Consider the following 18354-nt stretch of genomic DNA (forward strand, 5'->3'; position numbering starts at 1 on the left):
TGGGTTAGTTCAAGGGGGCCCAGATTTGGCTCAGTCAACACTTGTGTTGGCATCTTGCCATGGAGCGTGCATAAAATGGAGCTGACTGCAATTCCCTCCTCACTCTAACATGGAGGGGCAGCCCGGGAGACCCGTGGCCCCCGGATGCCGTGCTGGAGGTTGACTTGCCTGTGAGAGCCACGCTGGGATGTGCGATCCCTGCAGCATGAACTTGAAAGCAACGATCAGGTCACAGTGTAAGTCCCTGGGTTGTATTTTGGTGTCCTGTCATAATTAGTGTATTTCAGCTCTTGTTGCGCCTGTGCTCCCAAAATCTTTCTCCCTTCTCACAGTGGCTTATGTGCTTTTCCAGATATGAGGTTCATATCTCATTTGCAGACTCTTCCTATGATTTTTGTGGCTTATGTGCATTGCCACAAAATCAAGATAAAACACAACTGGCATTTTAGCTGCTCCAAGAACATTGTGTGTAAATAAACCACTAAATAGTTTAGCTTGTGAAATGTAAATACGCACAGCTCAGCCCTCCGCAGCTGATGGTGTTTTTCTATCTCCCTTCTTCCCCTCCCACCCCTGCCAAGAGTAGGCTAGCCTGATGTTCTTTTTGCTATTGCTCTCTCACACAATGCAAATGACTACCAAGTACCATGTAGGTGGAATGCAGGCACCACTACAGATTCATGATTTGAAATTGGATAAAAGGAAACACTTGCATCCTCTTCCACCTTGCTTCTGAACCATCTCCTAGGGATTCCTGGGCTCTGCTGACCCAGAAACTCTGACTTGGAGCTTGAGCTCATTTTTAGTAGCAAGCCAGTTAAGTCAATGGAAGAGCAGAGGCCCAACTGTGATGACATTTTTAGCCTTTGCCTTTTTTTTCCACCCTGTACACGGAAGGTCACGAACTGCAGCGAAAGAGGGATCACAGAGGGCGCAGAGTGGACAAATGTGGAACAAATTGCCAGTGGCAGAAACATAAAGAAGAGAAGCAAAAGTTTTGTGTTATGTAGGCAATTGCAAAAGGCCACGTGCATCCCATGGTGACATCACGTCTCTTATATTGGTCTGTGCCTATAGTGAATTCAGAAGAGTGCTGGTAAGGTGTGGCTTCTATGATCTGAATGTGCAAGGCAGGAGGGATGATGCTCTGTTTCCATGGGGTGATGGTCATGAGCAGCTCTGCATTTTTCTTGGAGAAAAGATGCCAAAGCTGCAGTTCTGGATACTTCTTACTTCTAGTACTACTTCTGCAAGTTGGCTGCAAAGTTAGTATTTTTTTAGTAGGAAAAATACTTCCTTGGTGAATTCCCAGTTGCAGTAGAACTAGTTGCACTTGCAGGTGACTTGCAGTCAGCAGCACTGTCATTTGTTTACAAAACAGAAGTTCTTCAACCTCCTGGTCCATGTGGCATTTCTCCTTAGTACCCTTTCAAAATAAGCAAGCATCCAGGCAGAGAGAACGTGATTTGACCGGCATTATCAGCTAAATAAACTAGCTGCATGTTTCTCTTTCTTAAGTTACATTGTGAGTTGGTTTTTGTTGTGGTGTCCAAACACAAAATGTCTCTGAAGCCTGGGCTCTGCCCAAGCGGCTCTCATTGTGCATTCTGCGTGCGTCTTGCTACAGCAGTGGGCTCAGCGGGTGCAGGAACGGGCTGGGTGTGCTGACACGGTGCTGGACCCAGCTGCTGCTGCCCCGGCTGCAGCCCCTGCCCGCCCGGGTGGGCTCACCCTGCCGCGTCCCGCCCGCGGCTGTGCCAGGAGCTGCAGCTGCTGCAGTGCAGACATGCCCTGACGTGAACAATGGCTGGGGATGAGAAATGGCTGGGTTTGGTTCCAACTGGTACTAAAAACCTGAAATAAAATACAGATTCTCATTCTAATTTTAGCCAAGAAGCTTCACTGGGTGACATTGATCAGTTCTCTGCATTGTAGTAAATCTGTTCCTGTGCATATCTTTGGAGGGCTGGAATGCCATGGACATGGGTATTTATAAGGTCTGTGAAGTCACCTGTTAAATGACACAACAAGTGACATGTTCTGATTTTTGGAAGAGTCGCTTCTGAAAGATGCGCTTGTACTTAGACTTACAAAATCATACCATTTTTTCCTGAATGTGGTAGTTTAAATTATAAATGCCTAAAGATGTAAGACTAAATTCTTCCGGTTTTGAAGTAAGACAGACAGGTTGTATATAATATATGTGAAGTTTCTGTACTCCAGACTGCTTGTGTTCACTACTACGGGCTCTGGTTTCCTTGGTAAAATACCAGACAGAATAAATGTGCTGCCAAAGCCTTTGTAATGAGATTGTTTGCCTCTAGTAGTACAAGATGAGAGTTTTAAGGGTAATGGTGACGCTCTAGTGAGAAGAGTTGTTCTGTCAATGATGGTTTAAGTGAGGTAGATAAAGCACTGACAGTAGGTACTCACAGCTTTTATCCTCTAAATACTCAAGTGATGGGGCTGTCCAGGTGACTCTGGATGCAGGACACAACCAGCAGAGGCTGAACAGAAGACAGACAGGTTGTACAAATGCTCTGTCAGGAGATCACAGTCCTGTGTCCAGCCAGCTCTGTGGCTCTAGGAACCGGTGCTGCCTGCCCCCGGCCTCGCTCAGCGGAGCCGACGTGCTGGACAGTGCGCCGGGCAGCCCGCCGCGCTTGCTGGGGAGGGAGGTTTCATTTCCTGGAGAGTGTCAGGTGTGAAGTTACGACCACCCTCTTCTACCAGGCAGTGGAATGGCAGGTTACAGTGATCCTGGCTAAGGCATTGTGCACCTAATACGGTAGTTTAACATATCTACACTTGACTTTCATTGTCAGCTTCATTTCCTCGAACCCGAGTGTTCTCCCATGGTTCACAGAGCCCGCCTGGCTCTCCAGGCCCGAGTGCGAGCACAGGGCCCGTAAGGAGTGCATGCCATGGACTTCAGTGCTCTCTTTCCCATCCAGCTGAGCCTGGAAAACCTTAGATAAGAGACAACAAACAACAGGGAAGTGGAAATGTGAGTGATGTGACACATCACTTGAAAAATCCTGGCTGGCATTGTGAAACTTTCATCTGCTTCCTGCACCCGTCCCCCCTGGGATTCTCCTCTACCCTGCGTGCTGCAATGGGGTGAATTTCTAAAATCTATTGATGTGTTGTACCAAGCAAACCTGGAATTGTGTGTTCTGAGAGCGTGGTGAGAACCTGGCACACGAAGCGCAGTGCTTGGCTAGCACCATTCTTCTGCCTTGTTTGGCCTGAGGAGTTGGCAAAATCTTGGAGAGAATAATAAGTTCTGCTGCAAGTCACCATTTTTTGACTTATTTTAATAGTCTTTTAAACCAATGTTTCAATGTCTCCTTTAGCAGACTCTGGAGATAATTTTTTTTAAGATGCTACTTAAAAATTGTCATGCAAAACAGCCCAACACTTTTGCATGAAAGAAAGCAAAAAATGACAAATACAAAACCGAAAAATGAAGTAGGTGATATTTCTGGTACAGCTGGGCTGCCAAAACGGAGAGAACTGTCTGTTTGCAGAAGAGGAGCACAGATCTGTGGGTTACTTCTGGTACCAAAGAGAAGGGGAGGTCCACACTGTGGATGTACTACTGGTTGCATTTTATTTCTATTTTTCCTGTGGAGCTCAGCAGTCCCTGAGGAAAGGGCAATGTCAGTAGCTATATTCCTCCCTCTGCTGTGCCCACTTGCTGTTTCTAATAATAATTCTTTCTCCTGTCTGTAACGCTGCTGCATTACAGCAGAGTCTTTAGCGCAGGGAAGAGCTCCTCCTCTCCTGAGCTGCTCGTGATAGTAGTTCTTGCTTTGTACACCACCCAGTATCACCCCCTCCGGAGCATGAGAAGCCAAAACAAGTGCATGAGATAACTGATTTTCTTTTCCTTCTCTGTCAGCTGGAACAGCCAGCCTCACCTATCATTTAATGGCTCCTGTTGGCCTTTTGCTTTCCATCTTTCCTTCATATTCAGGCATGTGCTGTGTCTGTGTGAAACCAGGGTTTAAATTGCAGCAGCGCCTGTCTCATGTCTGTAACCAAAATGCTGCTTTGAATTTGAGATCTGTAGAAGAGTTACCTTCTGGCAGCTTTTCTAAAGATATCTCACAGAGGGAAGTGGTCGTGCTTAGTACTACTCCACTCAGTTCTTCACTGCTTTTCTTTCTTGGCTGAACCCCTTATTCCTTTTCCTGATTATTTTTTCATAGAAGGAAGACTGTGTGCCAGTGATGTGATTCAGTCTGAGTATCTTTGTAATATATTTTCTGTATGGTGTTATTTTATAATCATCATGAAGATAGATTTGACATGTAGTGAGTAAGGAACCAGTCCATTCTGAGCAGGATTCATGCTTACTGTTGAAGTGTCAGGATTTTCAATAGGACTTTCCACTGCACCGTGTACACATGTAGATGCACTGGATCCTTTCAAAGTCCTGTTTTCTGAGTGCTGTATGTGGCAGAGCCAGAACCTGCTTTTAATTATCCTGCAAGAGACTGAAACCTGATGTGCTCCGTGTCCACCGTCCCAGGTTGATGCTGTGGGGCAGCCCGGCCCTGCTGGCTGGGGCTGTTTGTCCCACGGCAGCTGTGCTGCATCTTCAGGTCATTACAGACGCACTGTTTCGTTGTGGTGTGGATGGCTGAGGTTTCATCTCATTGTACTTTTAACTCTGATTTGGCTGTGTATGTACTAATGGATGTCCTAATGTACTATGTTCTAACTTTCCACAAACTAGCATTGTGCTAAATATTTAGGAATTGGCTGGGCTTGCAGTAGACTTTCAAAGTACATCTTAATTGCCTATAACCTGAAAGTTGGCCAATAATAGTGGTGCTTGGGGTAGCTGGGCAGTATAACTTATGGGTAGCATAAAAGAAAATTGACTTTGCCATTAAATTAAAGGAATGATGTGCAGACTGTATGAAACATACTTTGCAATTGAAGCAAATGCCTCAATTTTTGCCAATATGTCTGAAGCTGCTGTCGCGTGCCTGGTCCAGCTCGGTGGAGCGCTGCCGATCCCACCGGCCTCGCCGCGGGACTCGGGTCACCCTCGCTGTGGAGCACACGGGACCTGGGTGTCGTCCCTCGCGCTGACAGCCCTGACTCGCCTCCCGGCTACTTCTGACATCGTGTGTGAGCCCCCGCTGCTCGCTCCGATTTCATACGTTGGTGCTTTAAGTACTCGGTGTTGTGTGTGTCGTGCTGTGTGAATGTAAGTGTTGAGAGATTTCAAACACAGGCTGGTGCTTCGCCAGATTCACGTCCTGCTTGCTGGGCTCATACCAACAGCTTGTGACATCTGGTTGGTATGTTTGAAACTCTCTTGCGCTGTCTGGCACCCATGTTGCAGTTACCTGACAATAAGTAGATACTTCCTACCTTTTTCTGGAGCTGTTCAACAAACGGTTTGTGCAGCGCACCCTGTGTCCTTGCACCAGTGCTCTCGTGCACTGTCACTGGGTGTGTAAAAGACCAGTGGATGTGTGTGCTGCATCCTGGCTAAACTGGGATGTCATGGAAGTGCTGGGATGACAGGGTATGCTCACTAACTTAGCCCCAAAAGATGGCACGAAGTGTTTGGGGAAGGGTTTCTAAAGTCTGTTTGGATATTGTGAAGGTTTTTGTGACAGTTGATGAAAGACACCTCAGAATATTTACCAATGACCGAAGGAGTTAGCTTTGCCATTTCTTGGCTTAAATTGGGACTTGTAGGTAATTATTGATACAAATAGCATCCAAACAGAGATTCTGCACAAATGGAAACTTGTTGCTTAATAAAGTGCTTGCCAGAACCAATAGAGAAGTTGCTGAAAGTCCAAGCTCTGCATTTGCCCAGTTGGAGATGTGTTTATCTTGCGTTGAAGTGATGAGAGACGCAGCGGAGCCCAAGACCTGGCAGCGTGTTCAGAGGAGCGTGTGGTGTTGCTGCCGCTGAGGAATCTGTAGCTCACCTTTGGATGATCAAAAGCATAATTTTACATCTATGATGTATCAAGCAAGATTTTAAAATCCGCTCTGCCTTCAGAGGTTTTCATATTCCTTTACTTAATCAATACTAGGATTAAATATGTTATATCTTAGTTTTCTGTTCAGGTGACTACTGTACAATATGACATTTTGCTCATACGATCAGTAAAAATAGATCTGCAGGTATAATTTTGGGCAGTGCAAGCCACGGAACTAAACAGGCATGGGCAGTAGAGAGGAAGCAGGATGTTGTTTAGCATTCTGTCCAAAATTGCTGTGTTTTAGCAAGAGCAACTAGTAAGCTACTGTTTTCAGCAGTTCCAGAAGAGAACGAAATGTAACCAGACCAGTGGCAAGTCTCTCTAAATACAGCTACAGGATAAACACCTCTGCAAAAAGGCAAATTTAGAGAGGATTTCTTTGTCCAAGTATGAAACCCAAGCACTGTTTGTGTTATAGTCCTTTTGTTGGCAGTTCTGTGTTTGTGAGTACAGTCCTCAGAAGTTTTTTAATTTTATGACTGTGTACTACTTTTATTTTAAATTTTTGTCTGTTAACTGGTGCATTGTGCAATAATTAGTCCCATGCTCTGATTCTCAGCTGTTACTTTTAATGAGTCTCGAGAAGAGTAACCTGTGGGAGAACTGCATGCTCTTTGTCGCCAGCCCTGTGGAGCTGTACATGCATCTAATCTGGATGAGTTCATAGCAGCCCTCAATTTTTGAGTAATATGGCTATTTTCTTCTTCATAGGACTGAGTTTACCCTAAAAGAAATCATGTCATCAGGAGGAGCTGAAGATGATATTCCTCAAGCAGAGAGGAAAACAGTGACAGACTTTTGCTACTTATTGGATAAATCTAAACAGCTATTCAATGGCTTAAGGTTAGTGCATTTTTGACAGTATTCCTTCAGAAAAGCATTGGAACATACGCTTTAGTGAGTGATGCTGAAGTCAGTTGTACAATGAATATTTTTAACTCAAACCCAGTAAGTTTGTTTAGGAGAGAACAATATATGGGTAGTTTTAGACCATGTATGTAAGTATATCTGTAGGAGGAGAGGTTCATGCATTTCTTCTGAGACAGCAGGGAAGGAAATGTGAAGAAGGTGAGCTGAATGTCTCAGTCATGGCAGTTGACAGTAAACTAGAAGTTGGAAATTCAGTGAAACTTATAGAATTCCTATTGAAATGTTGTGTATGAAGTGCACAATCACAGGCCAGGTGTGGCTGTGGACAGTCAGCAGTGTGCAAAAAAGCCCCAGTGATATAGGCATCCTGTTTGTATAAATATATGCCAAGTTAAAGATTATGTATTCAAGAGCTGTCTTATTTCGGAGCTTTGCTGTAGAGTCTCTTAATGGACATGGTTTTTAGCTCATATCTTGTTGGCAGTTCAGCCTCTTAGTGGTCTCTGAGTAATACTGTATGTTTGGGCCCATATAGCTTGCTGTTATTCAAACACAGATGGTTAGCAAAGATGTTTTTAATTCTTTCCCCCCCACCCCTCACTATAGATAATCCTTTCATGTGCTTTAGAAGTTGATTACCAGATCCAAAACAAACAGTTTGTGCTCCAAAATCAGAATGGTAAATGGACAGCAGAGACAAGGAGTTTCTGGTGATACATTCAGCACCTCCTGAAACAGCCAAAACCAAAAGGGCTGAGATCTTGAGGCCAGGATTTCCAATGTCATTACATTGGCTTGCTTGAAGTTGGCCTGAGTCACTGCAGAGCACAGATTCATACAGTCCGTGTGTGGATCGTGACACTCAAGTTAGATCACAGAGGTGATAGTGCTGCAGCCGTTCTGGCTTTTCCTCCGGGCGTGGGGGGAGTTAGTGCTTGTATCAGATTTCCAGATCAGAGATGTAGTTTCCATGTGTATCCATGGTACTTTGCCAAAAAGAAACCTCCTTATCAGCTAGAAGAAAATAGAAAATACTTTTGGATGAAATTTGGGCAATAAAAATAGAGAGACGGGCTTCAGCAGCTGGCTCTGCTGGGTGAAAATAAGAGCATACCTGAGCAGCAGCCCGCCTGTGTCCTGGCACGACTAATGTAGTTGCTGCTTCTTCTGAACTTGACGACCATTTCGCCTGTAATGCCTGTGATTCCTATGGGCATAATGACTGGATAAAGCAGCATTATAATTTTCAGGTATCTCCTCTGTTAGTGCATGTTCTCTTCTGGGTAGTTCACCTGGAAATGACTTGGCAAATATCCTAATTCTTAGTCCAGTTGCTTGCTTTGCCCTTTAGCATAATAAATGCATTAGATTTATGCCTGCCGTCTTCTGTTTTGAGGATGACAATGGCCTTTGTTGTGTTTTATGCCATTCTCTTTTCCCCCCCAAGTTTCATGGAAAAGGAGTGATGGGGAGGGACAGGAGAGCAATGATTTCCTTCCTGAAACATCCTCTGGGCACTTCAGCTCCAGGGACTGAGCCTATAGCTGCGTTGGCAGCTGCTGCTGCTGCCAAAACGCAAGGCTCAGCCTGCCACGTCTTTGTTTCAGTAGCGTTTCCTTCCTCTCTTCCCAGTACGGATGCCAAATACAGCATTTGAGGAAAACATATGATGATCTGCCAAGGTGGCTGCTCCAAAGTATACTTGATGCTTGCACTACCAGTGATACCATCCTTTGGTGGCTGTGCCTGCTGGAATCGCTTCGAGGGGAAATTGTCTTTCTGGTGTCTGTACTCCCTTTTTGACCACCCTCAGCTATAAGTTGGAAACAACTCAATGAAGTATGTTCTGATTGCTCTCTTCTCTCCTTTCCCCACTCACCTTTTTCTTGGAATAAGGCTGGAAAGAGAAAGCGCGTATAGGGAAGCTACAGCACAACGCCGCTATCCCACTGCTGCTTAGGTTCTGGGAACAGCAGCCTGTAATTACCATGAGCCTATGGACATAAAAGGAAATTGTCTTTTTATCATCTGTCAAAATTGTGGATGTATTTAAAGCTCTGAATGCTAAACTTGCAGTTATTGTAACCTTTCTTTTTGAAGTGTACTGCTCAGTGTCTAGGACTTGCTCAACATCTGCAAGTCTCTGGAAGTTGTCCCCGTGTGACAACTTCCATGCGGTGCTGACCAAACCAACCTCAGCACCTTTCCTTGGTTTCCAGCCAGTATTATCTGGCTTCTGCCAACAGCATGGCTGGAAGGAGCTTCTGATGGAAAATGAATTATGAGCACATAAACGGTGCTGGTTTTTGCTGAGACTGGATGGCAAGATTGGATACAATTCTAGACCGTCTCTGGAATTTGTTCACCAGCCACCCTAGTGTGGCAAGTGAGCCAGTCTTCTGTGCCCCGTGGGGGAAACCCGTCCTTGTAGAACATCTGAGCTTGTGTCTTTGTGTCCAGCTTAGAATGTTTTAAAAGCCAAGAAAGCGGAAGCAGTTTCCACTTGTTGGAGGCCATTGTAATGAAGTGTGTAATGGTCTTCATGTCCGGATAGAACTGTCCTAAATCAAAGCATCTCCATTCCCTCCTCTGTGTCTGGATTCCTTCTTGCTGCCGCTCCTCGCGTGGAGCTGGTGGTGCAGAGCAGCCGCGGGAGCTGCTCCGCCTCCCCGGTGCCGCGTCCTCAGCCACGCACACCCCACACCTGGAGCCTGCTGCTGTTTTCTCTCCATACTGCTCTAGTATCCTTCTGCAGATCTGGAAGCAGCAACATGTCTTGCTAAAACGTAGGTCTTTCGCTCTCGAGTTGGGTGTGTAATTGCTTATAGATCATATATTCCTTTTCTTCTGCAGCGAGAGGAGCTGTATTAATAATCCTGTCTGCAATCGACTTAGACTTTAGTATTCTTTTGGGCTATTTCTCACCAAATAATGCAGATCCTCTGGTTGAATTAAAAAAAACTGCATTAAATGTCCTCTTTTGTGTTTTCACACAGCAAAATTTCTTCATACATGAGAGCAGCATGCATGATGTTCAGAACACAAAACAGTAAACGCATGGCAGCTCTTGTCTGCAAAAATCTGTGGTGAAACCACGGTAATGTATTATCATAAATGAAGTTTTATTACAGCCATGTCAGAATACTATCAAAAGAACAAGTTCTGCTGTCTGTTTCCATGGAGATCTTTCCCGTTCCCTGGGGAGCCGAGGAATCGAGGGTATTGTGCAGCTATGCCAGCTGCAATTAGGCGAGCAGGCTGCTGGAGAAATACACGTGTGGACACCCAGCAGAGACTGTGGGCAACAACGGCCAAACACGAGTGCACGGCGCTAACGGAGGCTTTTTAAAATGCCACTAATTTTCATATATTTTAAACTAATGCAGTGCAGTGAGCTGAACTGTAGGCTTTACAAGAATGCTTACGCTCCTACACAGGAAGGTACAGAATTGAGGGGCACAATGGTGAGCAAGGGCAGGTGGCTTACTTAGCTTAGCTCACTGATGAGGAATATACGCATAAGCATCACCAGCAAATAGTTACCTGCTTATTTCACAGAATCACAGAATCGACTAGGTTGGAAAAGACCTCAGAGATCATCGAGTCCAACCCTTGGTCCAACTCTAGTCCGTTTATTAGATCATGGCACTAAGTGCCATGTCCAATCTCAGTTTAAAAACCTCCAGGGACAGCGAGTCCAGCACCTCCCTGGGCAGCCATTCCAATGCCTGACCACTCTCTCTGTAAAGAATTTCTTTCTAATATCCAGCCTATTTCTTCATTTGTGCACATACCTACTTACCAGTGCTCGAGAGAAGGGTATTTTCTTGTTTCCTTATGTTAGATCATTGCTCCAGCATCCTGAGCAACTTGGCCTGGAGAGCCCAATTCACTACTCTAGGTGTCTTTGAGCCAACTTGCTAATTTAGTCATTCTTTAAGTTAGTGCCAGGGAACTCAGATGGTTGTTTGGTTTTTTTTCTAATGATCAATTTTAGTGTTGATTTGTATTCACTTTTTTAAAACATTGAAACTTGTGGATGTACTTATTAAATTTAACACTTTTCTTTCTCAAATATATGCATATGCAGTCTTTTCTTGTATATATGTTAAATGGCTATACTGTCTGGTTTGTGGCATGTTTTTAGGGATGCTGTGGTCAGATCTTCATGTATGTGCTTCCTGCAAGCTAATCGGGATTTCCTTGCAGGTTCCAGTAACAACAGCTTTTGAGAAACTACAGGAATGATAATTCTTGTAGTTCTGGGTGCAAGCAGAGCCATAAAGCGTTTCAAGTGGATTCTGAACAAAGCCATCCTGACATTGACACAAACTCTGTGTTTGTCTCTTGTCTGTTGCAGGGATTTACCTCAGTATGGCCAAAAGCAGTGGCAATCCTATTTTGGGCGAACATTTGACGTTTACACCAAACTCTGGAAGTTTCAACAGCAGCATCGGTAAGGGAATGTTGTAGGCAGATGCGTCTGTGGATTTAAGTGCAGCTTTAATCTCTGGCACGTCTGGGGGCCGCAGTTAGGATTGAGATTTCGCTATTATTCAAGCCTGAAGGGGGGAAATAGTCACTTCCTGCCGTGCTCACATTCTAATGAATTAAAATGTTGCAGAGTTTTCAGTGTGACTTCTTCAGCAAAACCTTTTGCTCTATTTAAATGCCTGTTGCTGTAATACATTACCCAGGAGAAGCGGGGCTGGTGGCTTCTGCAGCGCAGAGCCCATCTGGAGTGGCGTGAAGCGTCTTGCTGCAGCGTGGGCTCTGATCCTTCACACCTTACCTTGGCTGTGGAGTCTGAGTGTTCTCCGGGGAAGCTGCGACCTTTTGTTGTGTGCATTTTGTGCAACACACTTAGGTCTAGTTTATGCAAGATAGATGGTGCTTGTTCTGGGGTGCGTAGGCAGCGCTGCTGGCTCTGCGAGGGGCTGCTACTGGGAATGCCGGGCCAGAAATGAAAGCTGAATCTGGCCCCAGAATGGCTCTTTGTCTTGTCTGCTGTGATGTTCTGAGAAATTCTGGAATGCCTTTTAATCTTTCTTTTCTCTCTTGCGAAATAGACAAGTGTTGGACAATCGGTATGGGTTGAAGCGGTGGCAAATTGGGGAAATTGCTTCCAAGATTGGGCAGCTCTATTACCATTATTAGTAAGTAAGCACAGAAAAGGATTCCGTGGGGGAATGCAGTGTTAGTGGCTGCTCCATGCCAAACATCTGCATACTCAGTCAGGAGAAATGAATCGTGATGCCTGTTTCTGGATGAGAAGGCCCCGGGGACGGCGCGGGGGTGCTGCAGAGAGCGGCACCGGTGAGCCCGATACCACAGTGCTGCTCAGGCTGCTGCTGCCTGAGGATTTACCTCCTGTCTCAAAGTGTCTCTAAGTCTTCCGTGTGTGCTGCACTTGACAATTGTGCAAAAGTGTGATTTACAAGTTTGCAAGCTTAACATTCGTTTAAAATTTGCAATTAACCTGTCACCTGTACATATGGGTACAAGATGGGGCAGATTTGGTTGTCTGAAGTTGAATCCAAGCTCTGAAATATGTCTTCCCAGCAGGCACAAAGAATGAGAGTCTGGCTTTCCTAGGATGTTACTTGAGGGAGTTTTGCCATGGATGCACAAGATGGCTGAGGGGGCAGGAAGGAGGGTTTGGCACGGATTCCCAGCTGAAGCCCTGAGCTAATCTGATTCTTCCTCTGCAGCTTGCGCACTTCAGAAACCAGCTATCTCAACGAGGCTTTCTCCTTCTACTCAGCAATTAGGCAGAGGTCGTACTACTCCCAGGTCAACAAAGAAGACAGGTATGTCTGAATGCACACCCTTGTTCTTTGAAGACCAGAGTGGTGTGTGAACACAGCAAATCTATAAGCTGTAGGAGATAACTGGGGTAGAATCAGTGTTGTTGAAGGAAATTTCTTTTAATCCTCCTGCCATGATTAAAAATCTCAGTGTTACGAACAAAAGCTTTGCTGTATGACTTGAGGAATATTTTATCTGGCCCTAGCTAGAAAGCTCTTAGCCCTCAAGTTCAGTCGCTTTGAGTCCTGAGCAGTGTCAGTGCTGGAAGATGGGTCAGTTGGGCTGGAGCAGAGAAACCTGTTTGATTCTAGTCAGGCTTTTCAGGGGAACATCCGTCAGCACTGCAGTACAGCAGCCCTGTGTCACTGACTGGACAAGGTCCAAGAGCTCCAGGAGGCCTAACATCTTCCTTTCAGACACTATTCTGAGAAAGGTACACTCGGAACAGGGCTGTGTTGTGCAGGGCAGAAAATGTGCTGCCTGCCAAGAACATAGATATAAATAAGAGTAGGTAGAGAACTCAGTTCTGGATCCTGATCTTATATTCTGGCCAGTAAATCTGGTTTCCCTCATTAAAGTGTGATTCTATGGTTCTAAAAAAGAAATGATCTGAAGTCACCATCCAGATAAATGCAGGTTAGTTAGGGAGTTTCCTACCAAGCCTCTCTGGACTCAAACAAATTGCACATCTCTAGTCTTGCTGATGTCTCAATGCAGCTGTGTGCCACAAAAGGTGAAGATTTCTCTGCTCCCTTCTGATATCTATTGATCCTATCATCTTCTCAAAAATCTCTCCATTTCAGCCTGAGTGCTCGAGCCATTTTGGACAAGGTTGTTCTATTTTAATCTCGAATTTGACTGTGGTTTTTGTTGTTGTGTTTAGGCCTGAGTTGGTGGTTAAGAAGCTGCGTTACTATGCAAGATTCATAGTGGTTTGTCTCTTGCTCAACAAGATGGATGTTGTAAAGGACCTTGTAAAGGTACATTAAACAAGGAAAAAGGTGCTAAGGGGTGGGAGGTTGCTGTTTTTTCAGGGCTTTCTCCTAATTAAGGAAAACATAATATAGCCGATTTCAGTGGAAATATTACTCATTGGATTGATGACCTAATTAGATCCCCCTCAGCAAGTGTTCATGACGCACTGTTGCTTGGAAAGCCAGTGTCTCCTCGTTTGATGTTGAGCTTATTTCTCTTCCCTTCCAAACTGCTGACCCATGTCTAGAACACATCCTGAATACATTCTGCACCTTCTAGAGATCCATCAAAACTGAACCTTGCTACATGACGTAGATATTACTACAAAATTGGACCCTTCCAACAACCTTGCTGTAAGCAGCTTCTGCAACTGACAGTTTGTGTAGGTCGCATTGCTGTCTTTGTGTCTAAGCTTACTTGAACTGCTGGCTTAGCCTAGCAGCAGCTAAAAAAGCCATACCATTCACTTTCTCAGTGGATTTAAACTTACTTGTAAGCTGAAATTTGAGTCCTTGGTATCCATAGCTTATGGTAATAACCACTGACGTAGCTGTATGTGAGTGGGATAGTTATACTTAACTCCAGCTATTCTTTGCATTTGGACCTACTTAAAAGATACACTGAATTTTGGCAGTGCAAAGTAACATTGGCATTCTGTCTCCTGAAAGAGCACGTTTTGGCTGGCATGTTAGTCATAAGTGCGCTGCATATGTTCTCAAGTAATATTTTAAAAAATTATTATTCTTAAAGGCCAGCACAGCTAACTAAGTTGTGGAGCTACTGCCTGCCTGTTGAGCTCTTGGTGTAAGAAGTGACTGTGTCTGTCGTTGAACTTTTTACATCAGGAGCTGTCAGATGAAATTGAGGACTACACACATCGGTTTAATACTGAAGATCAGGTGGAGTGGAACCTGGTTCTTCAGGAAGTGGCAGCATTTATCGAGGTGAGAATACCAGTCCCTTTTAGTACCATGTGCTTGCTTGGAGTCCCTAAGAGCTGTTGCTTTTCCAGGCAGTAAGGCATTACTCTGTAGCCCACACACAAAATATATGGATGGCAAATTAATTTAAAACATCTGCCTCAGTTATGAAATGTTTAAGTGACAAAACCTTTGGACTTCTCTCTGACTGCAAATCTGTACTTTTTCCTGAATTCCTGATTTATTCTGGTTGCTTTTTCTAGGCAGATCCTGTCATGGTTTTAAATGATGACAACACCATTGTAATCACCTCTAACAGGCTCTCTGAAACTGGAGCTCCGCTGCTGGAGCAGGGGATGATAGTGGGACAGCTTGCTCTTGCAGATGCGCTAATTATTGGGAACTGCAACAACCAGGTAAAAGAAATGCCAGGGACTTGGGTTTGTATCTTTGGAGTTCAGAGTCCTTCCCTTTGTGACATCCCTTCTGATCGTACAACAGGGATTCCAATAGAGGCAAACAGGAAAATAGTTTTATTCTGATGTTTGCAGTGCCAGTAAGAAGAAGAGGTTCTCAGAAATAAGAGCTAAGAATGAAATGTTAGATATCGGACCTATGGTACAGACCTCTTATTGCTTATAGTCATCGTCTCAATTAAGTAGATACAATTGCTTTTCATATAGTGGATTGTTGTTAACAACATTCCAGCTTGAGAGGCCTCTGCAATATGTCTAGAAAAAGCTTGAATTAAGCTTTCACGTGACATGCTCCAGCTTGTCGCAGCTTCAGTTGCAACAGGAAGGAGTTTTCGAAAGACATTCAAGATCCTGGTTTTTAGATGATGATGTGAAGTTGTACAGACTTCATGACCTCTTTCTGAGCTCTTTTTTCAGGTAAGCAAGGGAGCTGTATCTAAACTACAGTTTGTTTATCTTTTTCAGGTTTTATGTAAATACATAGTACGTGGTGGTTTTACTGCTTGATTTGTAAACACCTCAGAAAAGTCTATTTTGTGAAGTAGGGGTCTGCACTGCAGTGAACTGGCTTGGTAGACCACTAATAAATAGACTTTGTCCTTTGTGAGCTCTTCTAAAAGTTATTGACAGGTCTTTAGAGGTTCAGATCCCTGAGACACAGATAACGATCTGTCTGCTGTGCAGTTGAATCCCTTACCCAGATAATTCTAAAGAAATACTGTTTAGTCTGTATCTGGCAGAATAAACTATTTGACTCTTTTGCAGGTCAAGTTCAGTGAATTAACAATTGATATGTTCCGAATGCTACAAGCTCTTGAAAGGGAACCAATGAATTTAGCGTCACAAATGAACAAACCTGGAATGCAGGTAAGTTCCATTTCAGTGACAAGCCTGGCAACAGATCTTAACTGGCTTTTGTTCCGTTTGTTTTAAAGGATGTCCTCGTTCAGTATTGTCACTGTGCAGAGCAGGTTAGTAAAGCTGGTGTAACCTTACTAGAAGTTAGTGAAGAGTAGCTCAAACCTGTGGAGTTGGATCCAAGTAATGTTCTAGTTCAAATAGTGTGCATCTTGCTTTACCCTCTAGTAGGAAATGCAGCATGTAGAGATGATTTTGTGTGGGAAATATGTTGTGTTTTGTTTTTTCTCGACAGGAGTCCACGGAGAAACCAGCCAGGCGGGAAAACCCCCATAAATATCTACTTTATAAACCAACTTTTAGCCAGCTATATACATTTTTAGCAGCATCATTTAAGGTTTGTGAAATTGGTGAATTTATTTGTAATAGAAAAATATTCAGAATGGTATGTGACGCTGAATAAAATGTGCTTGAGAGAGTTGTGTATGATTTAATTTTATCTAGTAATTTTATTTGTACGTGTGTAGTCACGCATATATACAGACGTTTACATATACAGACATATATAAGTTTTCTAGATAAAGTTTATCTATCTCCTATATATATTATATAGGAAATATTTCTGAGATAGGCCGTCTGGAGAACAGAAGAATCTTAAGAGTATTCTGTTTCATGTTGTGCCAAACATAGCACAAAATCAGGGAATTGTGTCAAGAAGCTGTTGCTCTTCAGCACCGTGTGCCTGGGAGGTCTCCAGGTCTGTAGCCCATTGGAACTGTTTCTGTCCTGCACATGCTGCAGTTTTATCTGCCTGTCTTATTTCATTACCCGCTGTTCTCTTCCATGTAAACAATCTATACATTTGTAGACTTTTTTTAATACAGTTGCTATGCGTATTTTAATTTAATAAAGTTGCTGTGCTCATTATGCTTAATTATGACTGTACAAGTCAGCAACTTAGGATTTAGTGGTAAAAACAGAATATGAATCCTATAAAGAAATACGTTTCAGTTTGTTTCAAGAAACAACTGTAAAGAAACAGCTGGTGAGCTGAAGTGCATCCGTAAGGCTCCGAACTTTGGGTGCCCGCGTGCTCAGCCTTTTGCAGAAATGAGAAGCATCTGTTCCCTCATGCAGGCAGTTCATTAGAAAGGTGGAAAATAGATTTCTTGTACAGGTCTGTACGGAAACTGTCATGCGTTGTGCTTGTCCAGCTGAGAAGGGTCAGAGGGAAGAGGCAGGTGTTGCAGGCTCTGGGGTATTTGGAAACAAAGAACCTCCTGTCGGACCCTGAATTGTTTGGGAGTTCAGGTCTGCACGATCTTGGCAGCTTTTGGTTTCCATATCTTGGAAGGCCTCAGATCTGGCAAGATAGTACGAGAGTCTGCGCGGAAGCAGATGCTTTTTTAATGCTGCTTGAATCTCTAATGTCAGCCTAGAGGTCTGAGTGGAAAAAAGGTAGGAACGTTTCATCAGTTGATGTTTTTGTCTGCACACTCACCTGTTGAAGGGATGGGGATGTACATACACAAAGAACAGAGTGAAGGGAAGCCAGAAGGAGTAGCACAATCTTAAATAGCAATGTATTAATGAAGATGATGATTGAATGTTAAAATAAACTTACACGTTCCTTCCCTTGCCACTCTTCTCTATCTGAATTTCAGGAGCTGCCTGCGAACAGCGTGCTGCTGATTTACTTGTCTGCCACGGGCGTGTTTCCAACAGGTCGTTCGGATAGTGAAGGTACAATAAAGGAATGCTCCCTGTCATGAACAGGGCTTGAATTCTCTTTATGTTCCAGGACAAGTGACCAAGAAAGATGTCACAAAGCTCCTTTGAAAAGACAAGTCAATTTTATTCTCATGTCTACTTAGTAAGATAGCCTTTTTTTCCACAAACAAGAGTTAATTCCCTGTGCTTTCATTAGTATGCATTAACCTGAGACCTTTGCAAAGGACATACCCAGTTTTTGATGCATCTGAAGCATTAAAAGCTTTGCCAGTTGTGAAGACCACATGGCTCAGTCGATGCCTCAGTGCAGAGTTAATAAAATGGCCAAATGGCATTTTTGATTCTTTCCAGTCTCCAGTGCTATGAGAACGTGTGCTCAGGAGATGGATGGCAAAAGGGCTGAAGCGTCTGCAGGGACTGTTCTATTTGCACGCGTGTTAACCTGACAATTCAAGCCCTTCTCATGATTTTTGACAATTCCTTTCACCTCATCCTCCTGTTCTCTGCACCCTAGCAGAATATTTGGATGCAGCTGCAATATAAAAGCCAAAAACTGGTTGGCTGAAGTAAATACAGCCCGAAGATCTATTCATGTCATTTAAGGAAAAAAGAAAATTTTTAACATCCTAAATATTGTACCCACCTCATCAGTTTGAGACTTGCATTCCTTTATAAGACGCATGCCTTGTCCATCCC

At 43.9% G+C, this 18354-nt stretch overlaps 1 protein-coding gene across 6 annotated transcripts in view; it reads left to right on the forward strand.

Moving 5' to 3' along the window:
- The window catches only part of SCAI (suppressor of cancer cell invasion), a gene marked incomplete at its 5' end in the record, with an annotated part of 31683 nt that overhangs the window by 3714 nt on the left and 9615 nt on the right, over positions 1-18354 (forward strand). For 2 of the 6 annotated variants that reach the window (XM_082067514.1, XM_082067510.1), the window contains 10 exons: positions 6732-6863; positions 11251-11346; positions 11960-12046; positions 12602-12700; positions 13582-13678; positions 14519-14617; positions 14857-15009; positions 15835-15936; positions 16223-16324; positions 17592-17670. In XM_082067514.1, coding sequence (XP_081923640.1) covers positions 6757-6863; positions 11251-11346; positions 11960-12046; positions 12602-12700; positions 13582-13678; positions 14519-14617; positions 14857-15009; positions 15835-15936; positions 16223-16324; positions 17592-17670 — 1021 coding nt within the window. Of the gene's footprint in view, positions 1-4986; positions 5178-6731; positions 6864-11250; positions 11347-11959; positions 12047-12601; positions 12701-13581; positions 13679-14518; positions 14618-14856; positions 15010-15834; positions 15937-16222; positions 16325-17591; positions 17671-18354 lie in introns of those variants that run through there. The other 4 variants (XM_082067515.1, XM_082067511.1, XM_082067512.1 and 1 more) reach the window with 4 other exon arrangements.

This window comes from Streptopelia decaocto (genome assembly GCF_964273445.1).
Source record: "Streptopelia decaocto genome assembly, chromosome: 17".
NCBI lineage: Eukaryota > Metazoa > Chordata > Aves > Columbiformes > Columbidae > Streptopelia > Streptopelia decaocto.